Source organism: Molossus molossus, unplaced genomic scaffold, assembly GCF_014108415.1.
Source record: "Molossus molossus isolate mMolMol1 unplaced genomic scaffold, mMolMol1.p scaffold_m16_p_4, whole genome shotgun sequence".
NCBI lineage: Eukaryota > Metazoa > Chordata > Mammalia > Chiroptera > Molossidae > Molossus > Molossus molossus.
The window spans coordinates 63,096,747-63,114,293 of record NW_023425377.1 but is presented as its reverse complement, the minus strand read 5'-3'; the positions used below and the strand labels follow the sequence as shown (position 1 = coordinate 63,114,293).

The 17,547-nt window shown below is 52.4% G+C and overlaps 1 protein-coding gene across 1 annotated transcript in view; it reads right to left on the bottom strand.

Moving 5' to 3' along the window:
* The window catches only part of GFRA2 (GDNF family receptor alpha 2), an 85,278-nt gene that overhangs the window by 43,582 nt on the left and 24,149 nt on the right, over positions 1-17,547 (bottom strand). Inside the window, exon 4 of the mRNA XM_036240463.1 lies at positions 6,273-6,627. Coding sequence (XP_036096356.1) covers positions 6,273-6,627 — 355 coding nt within the window. The remainder of the gene's footprint in view (positions 1-6,272; positions 6,628-17,547) is intronic.

The following is a 17,547-nucleotide window of genomic DNA, read 5'->3' as shown; positions in this document are numbered from 1 at the left end:
TCTCTCCTACCACCCGCAGACAGCCTTCCGGGAGGGGAGAGGACCCCAAGCTCTCTGCCTTCTCAGCAGACCTCTCAGACAAAGATAGTGTCCACTGCAGGAAGGGGTCCAGGCAGCCAGGGTCGCCCCAGGATAGAATCTACTTATATCCACCCTCCGCACCCAGAGGGTAAGCTGCAGCCCAGGATATGGCGCGGGGCCAGAGTGGAGCTATTTATATCCTTGGCAGACAAGAGGGCCAGGGCATTTCAGGGGGCCTCTGCCAAAAGAGGCCTAGAAGGAACACAGTTTACAGGACAACAGAACCTCTTTCCCACAGCTCCCCAACCACAACACACACCACGAACTGGAAGTGTACATTCATCCTTGTAGTGAGTGTCAGCTGAGAGAAACCAAAGGGAAAAAAGAAAAAGTAGGTCACAGCCCACTGGGGGCTGGGGCGAGAGAATTCGGCCAAATCCCACGAATTCATTCCAAGAGTCTCTCTGGGCTTCCCAGACTCCGTATCCAAACTTTCCAAAGGAAAAGCCTGTCCTGGTCTTAAGTCCACAGTCCTGAGGGCTCGTGGGCTGGGAGCCACACAAAAGCGAAAAGCAGAGCACGGGCTCCCAGGCGGCTCCTTCAGGACCAGTTGGAACCGCGGCTAAGGCAGGAAGCGTCCACTCTCTCCCCAAACGGATGCTGGTCGAAAGGGGGATTTGGAAGTGCTTCCAATAACCGGGGCCCCAGCAAAGAGACATCCTGTGTAACCTCAGTCTTCAAACCCCAATGCTTTGTCATCAGTGACATCTCAAGGGGTCTGTTAAACACATTGCTGGGGTGCACCAGGCCACCACTGAGGGCGCAGCAGACCGTGTCCCCACACCACCCTCCATGTGTCCCCGCACTGCCTTCCATACAGTGCCTGTTGAGGTGGACTCTGGCCATGCTGCTCCCCGGGACTCCTGGGCCAAGTTTCCCTCAGAGAGAAGCGGGGCATAGCCGGGCCAACTCCCTGAGCAGAAGGGTGAGGGGGGCCAAGCAGGGCTGGGCACTGCAGCACTGGAGTGTGGGGTCTATTCTGAGAGGGGACCCAGTACGAGGGCCTCGAGGGCCTCGAGGGCCTCGTTCCCCAAGAGTCGGCCGGAGAGGCTCTCCCGCGACCTCGTCAGGCCAGCTTTGCTTTTAAAGTATCCAGGAAAGGAAGGCTTAGAGGGTCCCAGTTCTTGCTCCAAACAGCGTGGCACTGGGCTCTCCCATTTCCACAGTCGAGGTTTCCGCCTGTGGTACCCACCTTGAGTGGGCAAAAGCTGGAGGAAGCCAAGGCCTGGAAGGGAGGGAGGACGCTCCCTCTTGGGCATATTGGAGAACATCCCCAGGGCCCATGGGTCGGTCAATAAGTCAGGCCTGCAAGCATGTGGAAAGAAGTCAGCTCCTCCCCTTCAAACCCACCCTCCCACACCATCTCATTTCCTCTGTACCAAGAGCTCATCTCTCCAGGTGCATGATCTCAAGTGGAGGCACAGGGGGAGAAGGCCGACTAGAAAGCTGCTTCGAGAGACTCAGCCATAGACCAGGAAGGGTTCTTGGGGACAGGTGAGCATCCTTGTGTGATCAGTGAAGAAACCAAGGCCATAAGGAGTAAAATGATCCATCCACAACACTTGAGAGACAGGAGCAGAGCGAGCCCAGAAGACAGGTCTCCTGGCTCCAGGGCCACTGTGGCGACCACCTGCCCCCCCACCACCCTCTGTCTCTCCATAGTGCACCTCTCTCACCCCTCCTCAAGCCTCAACTCTGCATCACAGGCAAAGCTCCCTACAGGAATGTGGCCGTTCTGTCACAGTCCCCCAGGTCCTACCAGCCTCATCCCTGCCTCACCACTTGCAGGACCGTGGAGCTGAGTGACACGTTAGAAGAGTATCCTGGTTCCAGAGCAGGGGGTCACCTGACCACAGCCAGGAGCACCTGGACTTCTCATCCAGGACCAGTTCAAACATCTAGAGACCGCACTGTTCGTGGGTCCTGCCGTGGCTGCTGTTTAAATTCATGTCCCGATGCATGTCACTCGGCACCTCCCCGAGACTGTCCACCCCCAGCTCCTGAGAAGTCTTTCTGACTCTCCCAAAACTGAGGCCCATCTGAACACCTTTCCTCATTCTATGCTGTGAAGTTTATCCCCCAATTCTCCTGCTCCTGGCTCCCCCACCTCCAGAAAAACAAGAAACCCCTCTGGCTCTTTAAACAGACACAGATGTTCTACAAGCCACCAAAATCAGCCTGCTTCAAGCTCTCGGGTCTCACCCAGGCCCAGGCCCAGGAGCCGCACATTCTGCCCTCCTTGAGGCACCGTGGTAAAGGGCGCTGGGTCCATGCTGTTCTCTGCTCAGGGCTCCTCGGTGACACCCGCGTGGGCTTGGCTCCAGGCCCCAGCAGCCCACTCGCCCTGTGGAAGCGCCTGGGGGCCCACAGGTGCTCACTGAGTCCTGAAGGCACCACTTGTCATCACTAGGCCTGGCCTCAGGCTGGCCCTCCAGCTCCCTTGGGGCCCAGTTCCTCATCCATCCTGTCATCTCACATATGCTGGATGTGAGGCGGCCTAACAGCACGGAGCACCTAAACAAGGGGAGAATGGTCTTGATCCAGAATTACATGCTCCCTTCCCCCGAGTCTGGAAGTCGAGCTGCCCGTCAGGCTCTGCTCTTTCCCGCTACCGGGAAGCTCAGAGCGCCTGTGGCATGTGCTGCCCCTCCTGCTTCAGGCTCTGGGTTTCTGCTACTCACTACCCTACTGTTTACGCATAGTTTGATTTTTTTTTTTCTTTATTGACTTTTAGAGAGAGAAAGGGAAAGGGAGAGAGAGACAGAAACATCGATGAGAGAAAACATTGACTGGCCGCGTCCTGCGTGCCCCACCGGGGACTTGGCCTGCCACCTGGGCATGTGCCCTGATCTGGAATCGAACCGGCGACCTCTTGATGCATGTGTCGACGCTCAACCACTGAGCCTCACCGGCCAGGCACATAGTTTGATTTTTAAGTTGCCTCTATTCGTTTTGGGTTTTTTTGCGATAGGGTGTTTATTTTTAAGTAAGCAAAAGAGAAGAGTCTCCCTTCTTCCCAGTTTTCCCAAGACCTGCAGCCAGCAGTGGGGATCAGCTCTTCCCTCAACTCCTGCAGCACCTGTTCCAAAACAAAGGCGTGCATCCCCTTCCCTGTACACATGGCCCAGCGCCCCCCTGGGACAAAGACGTCCCATTCTTCTGCAGCCCCCATCCCTACCTGCCTGCCCAGTCCTGCTCAACATGGTGGTCTGTTCCCACTGTCCACTCTGCCTTCCTGCTAGGCCTCCCACCGGAATAGGTTTCCACCCTACACACACACACACACACACACACACACACTCCTCACACCCTCTCACTCACACATACATACACGTTACCATATGCATACTTTCATACATTCACACCCTCACATGCTCTCACACACACACACACATACACACACACATATACATACACACACCTATATATTTTCAAACACTCACACCTTCACACACACTCTCATATACTCCCTTACACACTCACACACACTCCCTTACACACACTCATACACATACTCACACCCCCCTCCCTCAGGAACCCCTTCTCTTCTGGACTCTGGCCCACTGTCCCCTGGTTGTCCTCGAACCTCCCTGTCACAGGCCTCTTCCTCTGTCCCTCCCTGAAGACCTGGTGTTCCCAGGAGAGTTCTGCCGCACACCAATGGCTTCTCTTTCACCTAAACACGGAAGATGCCCACAGCTGCAGGCATCTCCTACCCAGAATCCCTCGTGGGCTCTGCCAACCTTCCTACACCATCTCATTCACTGCTGTGGCAAGGCATCCAGCAAGTCCCAGCCACTTCCCTACTCTGCCCCTTCACTGAGCCTAAGCCCACCAGTCCAGGTGCCCCCAGGCACTGCCAGGGGGTGACATGGGCCCCCAGGCACCTCCAACACCCCCCACACTGAACAGCTCCATCGCCTGTCACTAGTCAACCAGGAAACATGTGATCACCAGTGTTTAACCGTTCAAGCCATGTGTGTGGCACGCTCACCACGAGCCAGGCTCTGTGTGCAGGAGGGGCATGAAGAACACAGAAACGGCTCTGCCTCCGGGGAACTCCGACCAGTCACCCAGGCCTGTCAAGTCTCCTTACCAAGGGTCTCTGAAATGACACCCCTCCCTCCATCGCCATGCCTGCTCTCTCAGCCCCGGCCAGCATGCTTTACTGGGACAAAGGCAGTATGGACCGCAGCCCAGCTCTGAGTGCGTGAGCTGTGTGACCGTGGGCAGGTTACTTTCTGGGTCTCTGGGCCCTTATTTTGTATACAGAGATGATGACAGTACCAACCTCACATGTGGTCTTGGTGCAAGGATGACATAAGATAAACCATGTACAGTTGTCCCTCGCCACTTCATGGTTTTTTGTTTTGTTTGCTTTCTTTGAGATAGAGTGAAGCCGCGAGAGTCAAAGCACAAAGTGGCGAGGGACGACTGTATATAAAGAAAGAATCCTACTTCGCAGAAATTGGTTTATTGTGGTAGAGTCTGTAACTGATTAGCCGCAATAAACGAGGGCCGCCTGTAAAGACCAGTGTCTGGTATACAGTAGGCACTCTCCTTCTGCACCATGGTGAGCCCTGTTTCTCCAGCAGCCTCGCCTCCGGCTGCCCCACGCCGGGGCCCACACTCCGTATGTGCCCACCACCTGTCCAGGTTCTCTCCTACCCTGCAACCTTTGCATGTGCTTTTCCGGCTGATTTATCCTCTGGCTTTCTCCTTCTCATTTTCTGAGGCTGAGCTCAAGACCCTCCTCTGAACCCCATGCTGAGGCGTAAGTCCCGCCCCTGGCCCCTCCCCAGGGTGCCCTCTGCCCGGGTCCCACTGCGCTGGGATCACCGCTCTCCTGTCTGTCTTCCTCTCTGGGCTAGAGCACCTCTGCATGCCCAGGCCTTAGAACCCAGCTCTGGATGAGAGAGGGTTCAATAAATGTTTAGCAACAAACAGAAAACGAGAGAATCATAAAGAGGCAAATTTCAACTCACTGTACCAACAACACCCTCCTTGCTGTGGCTGGTGTGGCTCAGTGGATAAAGCGTCAGCCCAGGCACCAAAGGGTCACAGATTTGATTCCCAATCAAGGGCACGTACCTGGGTTGCAGATTCGATCCACAACCCCAGTCAGGGTATGTGGGGGAGGCAACCAATCAATTTGTCTCTCTCACATCGATGTCTCTCCCTCTCTCTCTCTCAATCCCTTCCACTCTATCTAAAAAAAAAAAAATCAGTGAGAAAAATATCCTCCAGTAAGGATTAACAAACAAACAAAAACAACCCTCCTAATAATTAGGCTACACTTTTTTTTTTTATCCTCACCTGAGGACATTTTTTCGTTTTGTTGTTTTTGTTGTTGTTGTTCTTGTTGTTCAGATAGAGTAGGAGGGAGAGAGAGGAAGAGAGAGAGAGAGAAACATCAACGTGAAAGGGACATATCGAGAGGTTGCCACCCTCACAACCCAACCAGGGCTGGGGACAAGCTGCAACCGAGGTACATGCCCTTAGTGGGAACCAAACCCGGGTCTCTCTGGACCGCAGGCCGACACTCTTTAACAGCTGAGCCAAACTGGCCAGGGCAAGGCTACACTTTTTAATCATATACTATTCACCGTCTCTGTGCTAAGCTTTGAACACACCCTATGTAGTCACAGCAAACCTGGGATACGGGTCTTTTCATTCCTGTTTTACGGGTACAGAGATGGAGACTCAGGACATCTAACAGACTTGTTCCAGTGGCAGACAGGAAGTGGAAAGTCTGGATTCAGACTCCAGACCATGTTCCACCCCAGCACTCGAATCAGTTCTTGATGTGCAAGGACCTGCCTGTGTCCCTCAGGAGAGCCCCTTCCTGATGGCCACATGACCTCATGGGATATGAGGCGGGGGCTTCTGTTAGAGGTGGAGCTGAATTTACTGAAGACCTCTTCCTGGCTCTGGGGGTCTCTGATTTAAATTACAAGCTCCTCGGGTTTCGTCTTGGTTTCCTCACAGTGCCTAGCGTGAGGCTGGGCACAGAGAAGGCAAACAATAAGCTTGTGCTGGAGGAAGGAAGGAGGGAGGCAGGGAAGAATGGCAGCTTACTCTGCACATGTCCAAGTCTTTGCTGGGCCCAGGACCATAACCCGGCAGACCCAGGGATGCCGGAAGGGAGGGCTCCCGCCTGTGACACCCCGCAGGGCATCGGATGCTCTTACCGGCACAGGTGGTCGGTCCGGCACACGCTGCGCAGGTCCAGGCAGTTGGGCTTCTCCTTGTCCTCGTAGGAGCAGCTGGGCAGGATGGTCTGCCTCCGGCGCTCAGCACACGCCTGGTCCTGGCAGGAGCAGAAGAGCATGCGGTAGGTGTACTCACTGGGCACCCGATCGAAGAACTGGCGCAGGGCCTTGTGGCACTTGCGGCGGTTGCAGCGCTCGGTGGGCGAGATCTCGCGGTTGCAGATGGAGATGTAAGAGGAGCGCAGCTTCTTGCAGTTTTCGTTCAGGTTGCAGGCCTTGGCAGCATCCAGGCAGTGGTTGCTCTTGGCACTGACCGCCGGGTCCGCCCCGGTCCCTGGACAGGGAGGGCAAGAGCCGTCAGGAGCCGCACAGTCACGAGATGCACCCTGCCCGCTCAGCTGGGACACCTCCCGGCATTCCCTATGCTCTGCCTCAGCTGCCTCGTCTGTGAAATGAGGTCACTTGACAGGCCCTTCCTCCTCAGGTGTGCCGAGGGTTAAATGTGTGAATGTGTCCATCAAGTGCCATGGCAGCATCTGGCAGAGTACGCAGGTGAGGGAGTGATCATGATGTCTTACTATTTAAGACTTATCAAAAGCAGAAAAGGTGACCAACTAAGTGTTCACGACTGTTCATACATGGAAAACGGGGAAGTAGAGTGACTGGCTCAAGATCGCACGACGAGGCAGCAGCTGAGCCCAGACGGGCCACGGGCCCTGCGCACCGGCAGCAGCACACGTGAGCAAGGCTGTGGCGGGGACACCGCTGGCATTTAGGAAGGGACAGTTCTCCTATGGGAGCTGCAGCAGCCCAGGCACAAACAGCACCACTGCCACCACCCTCACCCACCACCACCTTGTCCACTGGAACTGTCCCCAGCGGTGGGGGAGGGGCGCTGCGGCTGCCAGTCCATGTGGAGACCCACTAACAGGAAGTCTCTGGGAGGGGCATCTGGCAGTGCGAGGGGCTGGCTGGAGGCGAGCCCTGGACTCTCGGGGCTGAGTGCATCACCAGGCAGGGCAGACATGCTGGATGCTGGGACGCTGGCGTCAGTGCCACAGTCTTGAGTTTCATGCCACTGCCCATGGGCACAAAGCAGGATTCCCAGGAATCGGCAGGTTCCCCTCTGCTGGCTATTCCACCCCACAAGTCTCAGCTGTTCCAGGGGGACACACAGCACAGGGGCCACCGGCTCTCCACTGCCGCCAGCTCCCACTTCCCGAGCACCGCTGGTCCATCCTGATGACGGACAGGGAGCCAGGAATCCGGTCTGCACATGCCCCCTCGAGACATTCTGGTGAAACCCATGGGCGATCATGTAACTCTACATTTTCATTTCTCAAGTAAAGAAACTGAGGCACTGAGTGGATGGAGGGCTTGCCCAAGTCACCCAGCATGCTGGTCGAAAACCAGAGGAGGAGCCCAGATCCCATCAGCAACCGGGCAGACCAGAGAGAACCAGCGGCTTAGGTTTTAGGACAAGCCATATCTTTTCATCCATTCTCCACACAACAAATGTTTTCCAATATGCACTGAGCACCACCCTCGGCATTCGCGGCCCTGCAAGGTGGAAGGACATGGGTGAGGCACGCAGACACCACGCCTCCCCTCCCACAGCCAGCCCCGGCACCTGTGCACTGCCAACACAGGCCATTAAAGATCTGCCCCGTCCCACCTCTGCCCAGCCCCTCCCTCCCGGTGCCGTGTTGGATATAGAAGTGTAAGAGGAGCCCCCATTCTCGAGAGCTCATAAAGCTAGCCAGGAAACCAAGAGGCAGAACAGCAGAGTGGTGAAGACCAGGAGTTCTAGCACTGAGCGGTCTCTGTTCACTCCTGGCCTTGCTACTTATTAGCTGTGTGGCCTTGGGCAAGTGACTGAAGCTTCATTCGGTCAGTTTCCCTGTCTACAGGAGTACCTACATCACAGCGTTTTGCAAGCACGAAGGAGATCTCTCGTTTTCTCCCCCGTGTGATCATTTTGCCCCATCTGCTAGAACATCCTCATCAGCTATGACATTGTCCATCTTGAAGGAAAAAAAAAGACCGCCTCATGGCTAAGCTGCCACCCTATTTTTCTGCTCGCCTTGGAGGCAAAGCCCCTCAAACAAATCATCTATACCAGCCGTCTCTTTCTCCTTTCCTATTCTCTCTTCTGAACCTGGTGTTTGTCCCCTCCCATGTCAGTGGTCAGGAACCCATCAGCACACTGGACATAGCCATTCACTCCCTCCCCCTCTCTCCTTGTGGCTGCTGACCCTCCTGCTGCCTCCCTGTGCCCTCCGCCTCAGCCTGCTCTGCTGGTTCTGTCTTCTCCACCAGAGCTCACCCCCTTCTCTACATGCACCCGCTCCCCAGGGCCCTCAGATCACCTCGTGGTCTTAACTGCCATCCATAACTCCCAAATGTATATCCCCAACTAGATCTCCCCACTGAACCCCAGATTCATATGTCCACCTGCCTTCTTGCTAGTTCCCTCTGAAAGGCTGACACCCACATCCCAAACTTAACATGCCCCAAACCAAAACCCATATGTTCCCCCAAGACTAAGCCCATGCCTAGTCTCTGAAAACCACACCCTTCCAGAGCTCAGGCCGAAAATCTTGGTGCTTCTTGACTCCTCTCTCATTCATATAGCACGTCAGGAAAATTTAGCAATTACATCTTCAAAATACATCCCGAATCCAACCACTTCTCACCACCACTGCTACTACCTTGGCCCAAGCCACCATCACTGTGTGCTGGTGAGGGCCTCCTCCCCGGCTCCCTGCTCTGTCTTTGAATCTACCCTTCACCTCCAAACAATTCTTTCATCACAGATAAAGCAAACCTTCTAGACCCTGATGCAGACAGATAAGGAGCCTGGTCTCCAAAGCTTCCAGTGATTTCCCATCTCATTCAGAGGCCTTGGCCTGGCCGGTGGCCTCTATGACGGTGCTGGGCAACACAAGTCACACATGGCCACTGAGCTGGAAATGTGACCAGCCTAAGATGAGATGTCCACACCAGATTTTGAGTACTTTATAAGAAAAAAATGTAAAGCATTTCACTAATAATATTTTACTTTGACCACATGTTGAAATGATATTTTGGAGATCCTATGTTAAACAAATGTATTATTATTATTTTTTATCCTCACCCAAGGACATTTTTGCATTTATCTTCAGATAGAGCGGGAGGAAGAGACAGAGGAAGAGAGAGAGAGAAACATCAATGTGAGAGAGACACATCGACTAGTTGCCACCCACACGACCCCAACAGGGTCTGGGGACAAACTGCAACTGAGGTACATGCCCTTAGTGGGAACTGAACCCAGGACTCTCTGGTCCACAGGCCAACGCTCTAACCACTGAGCAAAACCAACCAGGGCAACAAATGTATTATTAAAAAATTAATTTCATGTGTTTCCTTTTACTTTTGTAATGTGACTACTAGAAAATTTAGAAATACATGTGACATTATACAGGGTAGGACAAAAGTAGGTTTACAGTTGTTCATGTGGAAAACAATACAATAATTAGTAAATAATAACAAGAATAAACTGTTTCACATACTCACAACTGTAACCCTACTTGCGCCCCGCCCTGTATTTCTATTAGCTCTATATGACTTGATCTACTGCTTCCCCTGCTCACTCACTCCATTCCAGCCATGCTGGTCTCCTTGGTTTCCCTGGAAGATGCCCTGACCTCAGGGCCTTTACACTTGCTGCTTCCTCTTCTGGAAAGCTCTTCCCCACCCCCATGACCACACAACTCCATTCCTCATTTCTGCAAGGTCTCTGCTCAAATATTACTTTATCTGTAGTCCTTCCTGACCACCCTATACATAATAACAAGTCACTCCCTTTACCCCTACTCTGATCTATTTTTCCCACAGCACTCACCATCATCTGCCACAGTATATACTTATTTACTCATTTGTTTGTTTGCTTGTATCAAGTATAAGTTCCATGAAGGCAGGGGCTTTGCCAGTTGTGCTCACTGTGCTGTATCCATATTTCCCAGTGCCTGATACATTGGGGGGTGGGGGGGTGCTGAACAAGCATTTGATGAGGGAAAGAATACATGTACTGAGAACAGTATCTAGTTCATAGTAAGTGCTCAAAAAGTGTTGGTTAACATAATTAAGGAAGATAAAGTGAGAGAGGGTGGTAACAGTGATCCATACAAGACCATGTCTGGTCAGGTATCAGTGTGAGGCCCAGCCCAGAAGTGCTCAGAAGTTGGTGGATGGAGACCGAGCCATCACCCAACGCCCTGCCTTGCCAACAACAGCCCTACAAAGGAAGAAAGAGCAAACTCCCTCTCATCTTGTGAAAACAAAAAAGAGAGTTAAGGCAGGGAGGGAATCAAGGTTTGTTTTCCTACTCATTGATCGAACAAATCTTTACTGAAGGCCTACTCTGTGCCAGCATTTCCCCAGAGACAGGCCGTGTACAGAGGAAGGCAGGTGCTGTGGGGGCAGGGAGGAAGGGGCCCACCAGGGTCAGAGAAGCAGTGACCTCTCTCTTGAAACCTACAGGATGAGTCAGAGGTAGAAAAGAGAGTGGAAAGGGGTCCCACACAGAGGGAGCTGACAGCAGGGGAGGAGCTGACAGCACTCAGGTGTCCGCAGGTGGAGACTGGAGGAGGGACCAGCAGAGATGACTCTGGAGGCGGAGCAATGGCTTTCTACTCACAGTGGGGCACGTGGCCTCCTAGCAGTTCCCTGAGCTGCTGCCAAACCATTCTGCCCCGACCAGGCAAGGACCTTAGGACCCTGTCTACACAGACTGTTCTGGAGGCAGGGCCTCTGAGGCAGGTTCTCCCTGACCCGCCAGGTGGTTCTTCTGCGCTCAGTGCACCTGTCTGGACGCTGACAGAAGGGAAGAGTGAAGCAACCTGGGCCGAGGTGGAGGAGATCACGGACAGAAAGAGACCCCAGAGAGGGGCAGGGTGACAACCACAAGCAGAACAGCAGCTAATTTGGGCCCGCGGCTACTTTTAGGTCCCCAGGTGCTCCGTTCCGCTCCTCTCAGCATGTTTCTGAGCTAATGCCGGTGTAATTATAGCCTCAGTGGCTTCCATTTGCAGCTTGAATAGCGAAAGCTTTTGCTACAGGCTGGCAGATGTAAACCCCTGGGCCAAAACTTGGTAAATTTCCTAGAAAAAAAAAAAGACAAGAAACAAAAAAATGTGCCAATAATAACAGTAATTGCCTAGTTACCAGGAAGATGTCTCCTCTGAACCTCCCAGAGTAGGTACAGGGGTGAGTGGGCCCGATGACAGGCCCTCACTCCACCGTGCAGAAAGGCCCCAGGAGTGGGCCTGGGCTGTCTGCGGGGAGGTATGAGCCAGGGGGCAGGAAGGCCGACCAGACAGCCCCTTCCCCGCCCATCACTGCTTCTCCTTCTACACTAAGGCCCAGAAGACTTTGTTTTCCTCTTCAAGAGGCCCACTGGGAAGCAAGGAGGAGGGGCTGGGTTCCAAACACCAGCCTCGACCAGCGTGGGCCCCAGCCCCTAAACTAGAATGTCCAAAAAGCAGGATGGAGGCCCCTGCTGGCCCCCACACACATACTCCCATACCCCACCCCATCCCTGTGCAGAGAGATGAGACCACACAGGAAATTGCCAGGGACTCAGGAGTTATAAATTCATCACAGCCTGGGCAGACGCACCCTCCAGATTCCTTCCCACTCCTACCCACGTGGTTTCCCAGGCCTCTGACAGGAGCCAGATGGACAGACTCAGCCAAGGAGTAACTGGTAACAGCTACCCCAGGAGTGTGAGGTGGGATTTACCAGGCCTGGCACTTGCCAAAACCTACCAGCTCCAGCCCCTGGGGACACATTCTGGCTTCTTGGTGAGGGAAGGGTGGGGAAGGAGGACAGATAACCAACAGAAGGGGGGCCTCACCCCAGCAAGACTCGCCCACCTCCCCTCTTCCCTCTTGGGGTGCTACCCTGGGCCAATGACATCTGTCCCTAGAACTTCAAACTGAGTATCCTTGAGATCTGTTTCACACACACAGAGCTTCAGGCCCCCGGCACCTCCTAGATCACTTTGGCCACGTTCCCAGTACAACTTGTACTAACATTTAATTATTGTATTGTTTAAACCTCTTAGTTCCTTTTGCTGTTGTTAATCCTCACCTGAGGACACTTTTCCATTGATTTTTAGATAAGGTGGAAGGGAGGAAGGGAGAGAGAGAGAGAAACATCAACTGACTGCCTCCTGCACAACCCTGATGGGGCCAAGGATCGAACCTGCAACCCAGGCACGTGCTCTTGACTGGGAATTGAACCTGTGACCCTTCTGTCTGCGGGCAGACACTCAAACCGCTGAGGCAAACCTATAAGGGCAAACCCCTTACTTCTTGAATAAAATGAAATGTTTAACTTTCTTCAATAGACTCACTTTAAAAATTTTTAATACCCACCCAGATTTGTACAAAATGATAAGGTCTATGCCAGTTCTGAATTTTTCTAATGTGTGTTCAAATGCACTGCTATTAAAACACAAGTACTGCCCAACCAGTGTGGCTCAGTGGATGAGTGTCAACCCCATGCACCAAGAGTTCAATCAGGGCACATGCCCAGGTTGTGGGCCAAATCCCCAGAGGAAGCATGCAGGAGGCGGCCAATCGATGTTCTATCTCATCAAAGTTTCTCTCCCTCTCCCTCTCCCTTCTTGTCTCTCTAAAAATTAATAAAGAAAAAAAATTAAAAAAAAAACAAACACAAGTACTGCCCTGGCCGATTTGGTTCAGCGGTCAGAGCATCAGCCCATAAACCAAAGAGTCTCGGTTCTGATTCCAGTCAAGGGCACGTACCTTGGTTGCAGTTTGTCCCCAGCCCTGGTTGAGCGTGCAGGAGGCAACCAATCGATGTGTCTCTCTCGCACTGATGTTTCTTCCTCCTCCCCCCTCCTTCCCACTCTATCTGAAGATAAATGGAAAAGTATCCTCAGGTGAGGATTAAACACACACACACAAGTACTTCCTCTCATGCTCGTGGCCGGCTCCAGCAGCAGTGCGTGTGCACTCGCAGGGCGCTGAGTTACAGCTGAGGCTCTTGAGCTCTGGTGCACTGAGATGCACTAGAACGGCGTCCTGCACACAGATGCACAGGCCCGCCCCACTATGTTGGGCACTCCATGGCTGGTGCCTGGGACTCTGCATTCCCAAAGCTCCCCACAATTCTGAGGCCTCCAAAGTCAGAGAACCAGAGACACAGGGAAGAGGCTGAGCTACCCGTGGCTTGCTCCCCTAACATGTGCACACCCCACCCAGCACACAATGTACCAAATCACCCTCTGAATAAGGTGGTTGTGGCTGGTGGTGTCACCGGAGCATAGCCCTCAGAGCAACCCACAGGGAGGGTCATCAAGGCAGACTTTCCAACCATAAGCAGGTCTCTCCCTGCAGGAGCAGAAAGAGTATCTGTGACACCCCCAGACCCATGGGACCCCAGGTGTTGCAGCTCCCCTTCTGGCCTTCTAGAAAACTACCAGTCTGGTTGCTTGTTCCTTTCCAGTTTCCAGCGGTAACGCCCATGCCCAAGCCTACCCTGGGCTCCTGGGGCGCCTCTGCAGCTCTCCCACTAAAGCAGCAGGCAGAGACCTGGGCCCTGATTCTGCGCTGCCTCGCCCAGCTGTGTGAAACCTCGGACAGATTTACCTCTCTGCACCTGACGTCCTCACCTCAAACTACATGGTCTCCTGCATTTTGTGTCTTTCCTGCCTACCCACCTCCCCCTACACACACACACACACACACACACACACACACACGACTGCCAGCTGCAGGGAGAAAGCTCCTCAGCCTACCCCTTTTTCTATCAGCAGGCTAAAAAAAGTCTATCCCAGCCCTGTGCAAACACAGCCAATATCCACACACACACAGAGCTCACAACCACACCTGCCTCCTCCGTACACGGCACCATGTCCCTGTCAATTAGCAGCTAGTCAAACAGCCATCAGTCAGCAAACATTTTCATGTACTGACTACATGCCCTGGAAATCCAGCTGTGAGCTAGAAAGACAGAGTCCCAGCTCTCCAGGAACTTTGAGAAGACTGGCAATGAACACATAAATAAATAAGGTAATTTAAAGTGTGATACATGCTATAAAAAAAATAAAATAAGGGAATTCAGAAAAGAATGACTGGGGGGATGTGGGAGAGCCTGTCCTAGGAGGTGACATCCAAATTGAGAGAGTCCTGGCTGGTTTGGCTCAGCGGTTAGAGCATCAGCCTCTGGAGCAGAGAGTCCCGGGTTCGGTTCCCACTAGGGGCACGTACAAAAAAAAAGTCTTTTCACATATGCCAAATTGAGACTGAATGATGAGCAGGAGTGAAACCGGCAAAACATCCAAGGTAGGAAAATTCCAAGCAACAGGAAGAGCAGGTGCAAAGGTCCTGAGACAGCCATGAGCCTGGCATGTTCACAGGCAGAAGGAAGGGTAAGGTGGCTGGAGCATCCTGAATGAAGCAAAATGAAGAGGAGGGACAGTCAGGGGAGATTTTGGAGGGTGGGATAAGAACTGCAGATTTATTATAACATGTAAAGTTCCTGGAGGGTTCTAAGGAGGGAGTCTCCTGACCTTACTTATGTGCTGACATGGAAGACTGAGGACACACGAGGGATCCCGGCTAAAGGGAAACCATCTATGGATGTTGCAGTAGCAGGTGGAACACGGTGGTAGCTTGGAGGAATGGTGACTGCTGGGAGGGCAAACACTGAGCCCATCCTTCACATACAGGGTAGGGCAAACGTACGTTACAGTTGCGAGTTTATTCTTACATTGTTATCATTTGTAAATTACTGTATTACTTTCCATGCAAACAACTGTAAACCTACCTGTGTCCATCCTGTATTTAGAGATGAAGCCAACGGGGTGGGTTAGATGCTGAATGAGAAGAACGAGAACTCAAGGAAAAGCCCCAGGTTTCTGACCTGAGCACCAAGACGGTGAAACTTTTGTGAAACAGCAAGATTTGAGAAGAAGGAAGGCTGACTAAGTGGATAATTCTGTTTCGACTTAAGGTTGAGACACCCACTAGACGCCCAAGTGGAGATGCTGTAAACGCAAAAGGACAAAATGTCTGGAGTGCAGGAGAGGGGGCTGAGCCTAACTGACTGGAGGCTATTTAAAGGCACATAACTAACCGAGGTGCTGAGGGTGGGGAAGAGGGAAGGGTCAGGACAGAGCTCCAGGTGCCATCTCTTGGTGGGGACAGGAAGATGTGGACCATTAGGTGGTGGAAATCAGGAGACGCTGGTGTCATGAAAACCAGGACAAGAACTTCATGAAGGAGGCAGTAACTGAGTCCAAACAATGAGGGTCGTAAGGATGAGCAGAGGAGCAATCAACAGTGGGGTAAGAGGGAGCCAACTCCAACAGGGCTGGACGGAGGGCAGGAGCCTGGGAGGAAGAGCAAGGGGCCCGCCTTCCCTTTTGGGCTGTAGCTGCCCTGACCAAAACCAACCAACACCTACACACCTCCTGCCCTCAGAGGGCCATCCATACCTGCTCTGCCTCAGGGTTCACCGCCTGTCACAGCGGTTGGGTCCTGAGCACCCACTGTGGGAAAGACTAACAGATCTGCCAACACTCCCGCCCTCGTGGGGTTCCATTCTAGTGCAGGTGACAGTAAATCAAGTGACACACAGAAACTCTCCCCTGGCCTGAGGCTCACCTGCCTGGCTTCACACGCATCCCTGCTTCAGGCTGGGCTTGTGATTAAGAGCAGGGACTCTGGCCTCCCAGTGGCTTGGGAGGCGGAGAACCTGGCTGGGCCGGTATGCAACCTCGGAGCCTCGTCCTCCTCGTCTGCAGATGGGGCTATGTCACCTGCCCTGCCTACACACAGGACCATGCTAAAGACTACACCGGAACATTCGGTAAAGTGCGCACGCCATTTCCAGCCCACAGCATGTGTGCTACAAATGCTTATTTAAGAGCGAGTTTCCTGGCTGGAAGCTCCTCCCCTCCGTCTCTTGGTTTTCAGATGGCCCTGCCAGCAGAGGCCTGTCCCATGTGCCTGTTGCTCCAGCCTCACATACCACCCCCCCCAAAAATAAACGGTCCCCAGTCTCCCCATCAGTGAATAAGAGGCGGCCTTCAGAGCTCCCTCTGCTCACTCAGGAAGCCTAAGAGAGCAGGCGAGGGCCTTACTCCCCTTGGATGACCAGCGCCGAGCATGAAGCAGCGCCTCAGATCCCCTAGCATTCCAGGCCTCTGCCCTCACCCAGGCACAGGGATCCCTGTTTGACCAGGGTGTAGTCCAGGCTCCCTTATATCCTCATATCCTGGGTCTCCTTTCAAACTGCCCCCCTCCAGCCCTCACAGCCCAGCCGCAGCAGCACTTGCCAGGGCACCTGCATTTTGGAAGCAGGCCAACCCACCAAAAGTCAATCTGATGAATGGCAAATTCACGGAAAATCAATTTGGGGAAAAAAATCCATTATTTTTTAATACCATTTTATATCTTGTCAAATTTTAACCAGCCAGAATTCTTTCTCTAATTCTTAAAAAAAAAAGCATATTCATCTTTTTTTGTGTTTTTAACTATTAAAATTCCATTATTTCACATTTCAAGGGACTTCTTCAGCCACTTTTGAGGAATCCATGTCCTTTTTTATTTTTATTTTTATTTTTATTTATTTTTTATTTTTAATCCTCACCTGAGGACATTTTTCCATTTTTTGTTCAGATAGAGTGAGAGTGAGAGAGGGAGGGAGAGAGAGAGAAACATCGACATGAAAGGGACACATCGAGTGGCTGCCACCCGCACGACCCAACCAGGGCCGGGGACAAACTGCAACCAAGGTACATGCCCTTAGCGGGAACCGAACCCAGGTCTCTCTGGACCGCATGCCGATGCTCTAACCACTGAACCAAACTGGCCAGGGCTCCATGTCCTTTTAAATATAGTTTGGGTGGGTTTTTTTAATACTTAGGATTTTTATCATATTCACACCAATCCCCACAATGGAATATGAGCTTTAATTTTGTATTTATAACAATTCAAAATCAAAATGAAGACATTTTGTATTGATGTGATACTAAATCCTTCATCTACATTTTTTATTTGTGTGAATGGAAGTAGCATTGGAGGCACCAATCATAAACTAAATTTTTTTTTACTGATAATAAATATACTTTTCTTGCCAGAAGAATTCTACATCAATCATGACCCTCAGATCCCCCAAACTCAATATACCTTAAAATACAGCCACAAAAACCATTCAACATGCATTTCTAAAAGCTTTA